This window comes from Scophthalmus maximus, chromosome 1, assembly GCF_022379125.1.
Source record: "Scophthalmus maximus strain ysfricsl-2021 chromosome 1, ASM2237912v1, whole genome shotgun sequence".
Classification (NCBI taxonomy): domain Eukaryota; kingdom Metazoa; phylum Chordata; class Actinopteri; order Pleuronectiformes; family Scophthalmidae; genus Scophthalmus; species Scophthalmus maximus.
The window spans coordinates 21,237,585-21,244,450 of NC_061515.1; the positions used below are offsets into that span (position 1 = coordinate 21,237,585).

Here is a 6,866-nt window from a genome sequence, read left to right on the forward strand (position 1 = left end):
CACACAGGTCACAAGGCACCGCAGCCAAAATAAAGCACCAACAGTCGTGTATTTTTAATAGCGATTATGTTACAGGTGCAGTGAGCTAAGAATTAAAACTCTGCTGATGAGGAGAGTAACCATAACGTTTCTGCGGGGTTTACAAGTTTTGTCTATCAATACCCCGCGATGATGACTCAGTGATTACCGGGAACAGCTGAGATTTCAAAACTCCCTTTCCCGTCAATACCGGTTGGACAGAGAAACTTGTCAAACATTAATAGTCGCAGCACTAAACAAATCCCCGAGTGTGGACAGACTGGTCTTCGGCACAGACATTTCTGTTGTGATCTGCCGGCTGGTTCAGATCACAACAGATCTCAAATATTTTTTTTGGTGCGCCGGGTGCTCGCAGCATCCAAAAAGGTTTATTAGGCAGCAACGCTCATCACAGGCGAACGGCGTTGAACCTGGCCCCCCGCCAAAGTTCCCCGAGACACCGTTACCCTTTCGTGGTTTTGCCGATGAGAGGTCAGGGCGACCTTCACGACAGCGAGGAATCTTGGCGAGTGTCGGACGAAGACGGAGAGGAGGAGAAGGAGAAGGAGAAGGAGGGAGCGTGAGGCAGGCGAGGACCCTCGAGAGGGAGCCTGAAACAAGAGCATGATGAATGTACAGCTCGCAGTTTTTTAATCAAGGATCAAAGCAGGGCCTCTCCGTCTGAGCAGCCAGCCTGTCTAGACTGAAACTCTCCCAAGCACATAAAGCAACATCTGCAGGATGCATTAATTACAGTAAAGGACCATTCTGGACTGCTCTCTGGGGTACCGACACATCAAGAGGCCTAGACTCAGATAAAACAGTCCTGTTTGTATGAGTAGTTTCCGCTTTTATGAAAAGATACTTACATTTTGAGACTCTAAATCCCCAAATAGCTAAATGAAGAAAAAAAAAATACAGCCTCTAGACTAAAGGTGAAAGCTTGTTTTCAAGACTTAAGTCACTATCTTCCCTGTCATTTGTTTAATTTGAGTCGGTAATGGTTACAGGGGCAATTCATTGACTTCCCATTTTAGAGGTCAGCACAGATCTGCATTTACATTTTAGGCTTTCGGCTGATGCCCTTGGCTGTACGACGTCCAACGAGATGAGCAAAAGGGTTTTGCTTCAGGATGCCTGGACAGGACGGGCACCTGTAGTGTCAAACACGTGACCTGTTGGTTCGAGGAAGGACGCGTTGAGCTACCTGCCTCCTACGACTACGCAATCAAGTAAAGCCAAAGTGCATCATAACCTGATATTTACTTCAACAAAAGGACATAAGATATATAATCTTAAAGCATAATTCAGCTCATTGGATCCACAATTTAAAAAAAAAAAAAACACTCAAAATAAGTGACTAGAAAGGCGCTTTGAAAGCACATACCTCGATTTAAGGGGTTAGGGATATTTACGAATGTGAAATCAAAGATAATTCTGGATCCACCTATTTTTTTCATAGGGTCATGCCCCTCCCCTCCACAAGATGTCAATCAGTCGAGTATTTTCGGCATAATCCTGCTTACTAACAAACAAAAAGACAATCGCAGATGAAAAGACAGAATCATAATCAAAAATTATCGCTTGATTATCATGTGATCTACAACAACAACTACAGTGTCAATCGGGATTTCGGCCCGGGGACAGTCTGTCTCTTCCTCCGTTTTTCTTCAGCTTCTTCTGAGGAGGTGAAAGCTGAATTAAATATGTATGGTATTTTAGTCCCTTCACTGCTTCTACGCTGCCGTTATAAAAAGACTCGGGAGCCTTGCAAGCGTGTGCAAACAATCCTTTTGCATTTGCTCTGACCTGCTTGCGGCATCTGAGATTTGCTGCATCAGATGATGTCAGCCTCAAAGAAGTAACACATAAGTGGCTTTCAAATGATTTCCTCTAATTACTTAACTCCCCCTCCCAGTGTATTGGCTCGTGTGGCGATACGCAGCCCAGTGATACCGGGAGCAAGTTGAAATGAATCGCCACTGCTGAAGAAAATCCCCTCAATAGCAATAACGGTGTTTTGATGATTCTTAATTGTAGTGAAAGTTTAGATAGTCATTCATGTGGCGAGTGGGTTTTAAGAAGTCCCGGGACTTTTTCCAAACCTGTCCAATTCTTAAAAGGTTACCTGGCATGCCTTTCTACGCGTGACAAAACACTGGATTTATATGTGTATTATGTAAATTCAATAACCTGAGAAACTTAGTCAACATGTAAACAAGCTGTATGCTAAGTAATGAACTTTCTCATGGTCGCCTGAAAGTCTACTGACATTTATTTTGATCACCATCTGTCTTGAGAAAAGTAATGGGAAACTAAGTGTCACTGCAAAATGTACCAGTTCACCATGATTTCCTTTTGCAGGAGACAGCGTTGGCTCATCGCATGATCGATGGGATGGTCTAAAGTCCTTTTTTGGGGGGGGGATTATCATTGGCTAAGTACTACTATTTCTTCATATTGCAACCGTTCCTTATTGTTCGCCAACATCTGCACACAAGTCATTTTTTGTCGCCGGCGGGTGTGTACAAAGCACAAACCACCTGGCTGTGCTCTAAATGTAACTAGTTGCTCCGACTGGTGGAAGGTCATAATTTACCCGGCTGGACTTGTGCAATGTGTCGTCTTCGGAAGCCATTTCACATCCATGAGCACAAATTGGTGCACCACTTTGTTTTGTTTTTAAAAAGATGTTCAAGCACAGGATGATGCACGGCCCCCGTTGAAGGAAGCGGCTGGTTGGGCCCAATGGGAAATTGAGGCTACATCTGGCCTTGACAAATACAATGGTGCTTTCAGAGTCCAATGCATAATGCAAAAGAACATATGAGATATATGAGATTGTACACTTTGGAGTTGATTTGAATTTTCTTTGAAAAGTGTGTAGTGAGTGAACATTAATTCAATTAATTCAAGTACTTTACTTACATTTCAGATTTCAATAATTGAATTTCATCGTTTTTCATTATGTGGGTTCTTATTTTTAACAATATATAAAAGAATAAACATACTTCACACATGAACTAATGATTAACCACGCCTGCGGCGGTGCGTCACTTGCCAAGGGAAGCCAAAGGTTACATTTCCAGCTTGTGTGAAAAAACTATTCCGGACTGAATTGGTCTCAAATGATTACTCGACTAAAATATGTTCTCTGTTTTTGTACCTTTGTTATAAGATTAATCTTTCACAATCTTGCACATTTTAAAATCAGAAAGATATTTTATGTATTTGAGGTGAGGGGCCTTCCCGAAGCCAGAGGTCCATCATTATGTGTCCCAGTGATAAAAGCAACACAATCTCTGCAAATAGCCTCTTTAAATCCTCTACAGGAAGGTCAGAGGTTGTGGTCACCAGCAAAACAAGACGCTCGCAGCTACACGAGATCTAGCATGTAGCTTGGTGACACGGAAGCTTTAATGCGGTGGCAGATGAATTAACCAATTAGGGGTCTGACGTGTAGCACAGCTGAAACTGCAGCATCAGATCTGCAGCATCAGATCTGCTGTGCTGCCGAGGATTAAAAAATAAAAAAATAAAAGGCCAGAGTCGCTTCATCCTCGCCATATTGATGCAACCTTACACTGGCGTGCAAGAGGATCAATGCCTGTGTGAAACTGCTGCAGTGTACAAAACGGGGGGGAAAGCAGAGCACGAGACTTCACTTATCAATCTATCAGTGTCAGTGGTGGAAGCGGGGGAGGGAACTAAATATTTTTTCATGAAAATGACCTACAGTAGGACCTGAGATGCATTAACAGGCAAACAGGACACTTGTCTTGTTGTCGGCCCCCTCCGGAGAATTTCAGGAAAATGCGCGGGCCTTCGGTGCATTTTCCCAAAGCAGCTTATAGAGTCAAGTGCTTGTGTGATTTTGCAACCATATAGAAATAGAAATACAAGAGCTATCGCTTGCTGTAAGAACGCATAACTGCCAGTGTTAGGGTTCGGACATGATTGATCGTTTTGGGATATTGTTTGATGCACGCAAGTTTCTCTCGGGCTCCAGCTCGTACTCGCAGTACATCTGACAGGATCCGAGTGTGCCATAGGGCAGCACAGTAAATATTTACCCATTGGCAGTTGGAGCTCACATTGGATCTAAGGCAGAGGTCGCCTTTTTTTAAACGAATGATCCCGGGGCCACGCTGCAACGCTACACGCGCTTGTGTTCCTTGGACGTAAAGTGTAACTGTCCCGTTCAGCACAGTGGACGTTTTTTTCGAACACAAGCCCGGAGCAGGAGAACGTACACAAGCAGGGGGCGTCGCGCAATTTTTTACAAAGGTGCACCGGTTGAATTTCTGTCACCTTTCTGTCATGCCACGATGAAGAACAACAAAGGCGATGTCACGACGACGAAGACACCTGATATCGTGACACATTCAGTGTCAGTTTCCCCGATGGCATTTGAACTCAGATGACCCAAACTTGACAAACTGCCTGTAACTCAAATGTGTAAAATATGTGGTTATTATGTGAGGCCACACTCTCTAGAGAGGTGGAAGACGTTCAGTGATCCACTGGAACATGGACCCTATGATCTAGGGGGAAAAAAAACTTGTAATTAAACCGCAAAACTGACTCTTTTAACATCACAGGCTCTTTTTTTTTGTTACCCTGGTGTTTTAGATCACAAATATGCATTGTAAATATGCACTGGCAGGAAGAAAGCAGGTTGAAAATGCCAATCAATGTCATAAACCAGTACGATGAGCAGCTCACTGCCAATCACACAGGATTACGCTCAGAGTCCACCCACACGATCCGTGTAACCAATACGCTCGCTGCGTTAACCCCAGGTCTCCTTATCATCATCATCATCATCATCATCTCCTCGCCGACCCCACCGACGTTCATGATGCAGCCACCCTTGGGAGAAAGAGGGAGAGAGAGCGTGGACCGCATGTACACAACCGACTCGCACGCTGAACAGTTGCTTTGCCGGGAGATTGAAGTGATGATTTCGATGATAAAATAACAAACCCCACAAAGGATGGTGCAAACTTCCCAAGACCCCCTTTTTTTTTTGGACCCAACGTCTTCTCTTTTTTTTAATCAATGAGCCATTGATGTAAATACAAACCACTGTTTATTTACACTCCATAGGCTAATAAACAATGTGCTTCTATCAAATATTAGACATACAACAGACAACCTGCTCGTTGAATTTTGAATATGTGTTTTCCGGTGTATCTCACCAGGAGCTGCCTCAAGGGCCACTTGAGGCATCTGCAACATGCACACAAACACATGGAGGATGAAGGGGGGGGTTGTTCCACCCTTTGCACTAGGGTTGCATTGCACTGCACTGCACCCCCCCCCCCCCCCCCCCCCCACAAACAACAACAACAACAGATGCATTGCACTCTGCAGACGCACTTCATTCCCCCCAGCTGACAGACACTCCCCCTCCACACCCACCTGAAGAGCAGGAGATGAGGAAAACGGCGAAGGCCAGTTTGGTGGCGTCTCCCATTTTCCATCCGAATCGGATCCACTGACAAGAAAGAGAATGAAAAAGAAAAGAAAAAAAAACACACAAAACTCAAAAATAAAAGAAATCTTTAAAAATATATTTTTTTAAATGACTAGAGTCTAGATTGAATGTCGGAGCATCGACTCCGCAGAAAAGAGGGACATTTTTATGTTGGAGGGTCCAGAGTATCCCAGGTGATGCACAGCCTCAGTGGTCCCACAACGAGGGGGGGTGGGGAGGGCGGCCGCGGGTATTTCCAGGTTTTCACACGGCGGAGGGCGACTGGTGGGCGTTCACGCCGGGGCTGTCATGTGCGCGCCAGGTCTGCAGCATCGTCGTGGACGGACGGACGCGCTCGCCGGTGCCTATTGGTCCTTTAATCGGTTCTTCTCGGAGCGGCGAGCCGAGCCGAGCCTCGGGCAGACGGCGCTGACACCCATCGGACTGGAAATCGAGCGCACCCTGCTCGCCGATCGAACTTCTCCTCGGTGAGCTCCGTCGCGTGCAGCCCCGGGTCAGCGCGGCGCCGAGAGGAGCATCGCCACCCTCCCGAGGTGAAAACAGCACGATCGAGACGCGTATCGCCGCGGTTATATTCCGTGTGGAAGTCTGTAAGTTTCGTCCCGACACTCCGGCTGCTGCCCCCCCCCCCACCCCCCGCCCGCCCGCCCGCGTCCTGCTCCGGCTGGGAAACAGCTCCCTCTCCGAACGTGCTGGCTCTCCCCGAAGTGGGCCACGCAGCCTTCCTCGGTCGGAACGGACGAGTGGGAGAAGAACAAACCGAACGTTCGCAGCAACCGCTCAAGCTGCCGCTAATCCGTGTGGCTCATGGACCTGTCGAGTTCAGGACGAGCCGCTGTAAACGAGTCCGTCTCCTGCTCGCATCCTCTGCTCGGGACTGTTTCAAGATGGCGTCACTGACCCGCGTCAAGCCTGTCAAACTCCCGTGTGAAGCTTCCGGTGACTCGTTTCAAAATAAAATGTTCAAGTGGACCACGGGCCCAGGCGCAATACAATACAATCGTTTGTCTTGCATAAATAAAACAAAAAAAACTCTAGCATTTGACTCTCCAATTTCCTCTCCTATGAATTACCAAAATATTTTATCGGCCAGTATCCCTGTCATCACTTTCTCCCATAAAGGCTGAATATATAGACAGTACCAAAGCATGTGTAATAGTTCTGTCCACTTTTAAAAACAATCCATCATTGTTTTGACAGAAAAAAAAGAAGTTATAGAGAGATATGCCTCTTGTAATCCCCCCACAGACCAAGGTAACCTCTTTAAATGCCTTGCTTTTTATGACCAACCGTCTAAACCCCAATGATAATCAGTTGAGTTACATGAATCACATAGACACACACAAAA

At 46.0% G+C, this 6,866-nt stretch overlaps 1 protein-coding gene across 2 annotated transcripts in view; it reads right to left on the reverse strand.

Moving 5' to 3' along the window:
• acvr2ab (activin A receptor type 2Ab) overlaps positions 1–6,158 on the reverse strand; it is a 36,004-nt gene extending 29,846 nt beyond the window's left edge. For both annotated transcript variants that reach the window (XM_035636810.2, XM_035636802.2), the window contains exon 1: positions 5,443–6,158. In XM_035636810.2, coding sequence (XP_035492703.1) covers positions 5,443–5,497 — 55 coding nt within the window. In that variant the 5' untranslated portion in view covers positions 5,498–6,158. The remainder of the gene's footprint in view (positions 1–5,442) is intronic.
• Between the last annotated feature and the right edge of the window lie 708 nt (positions 6,159–6,866).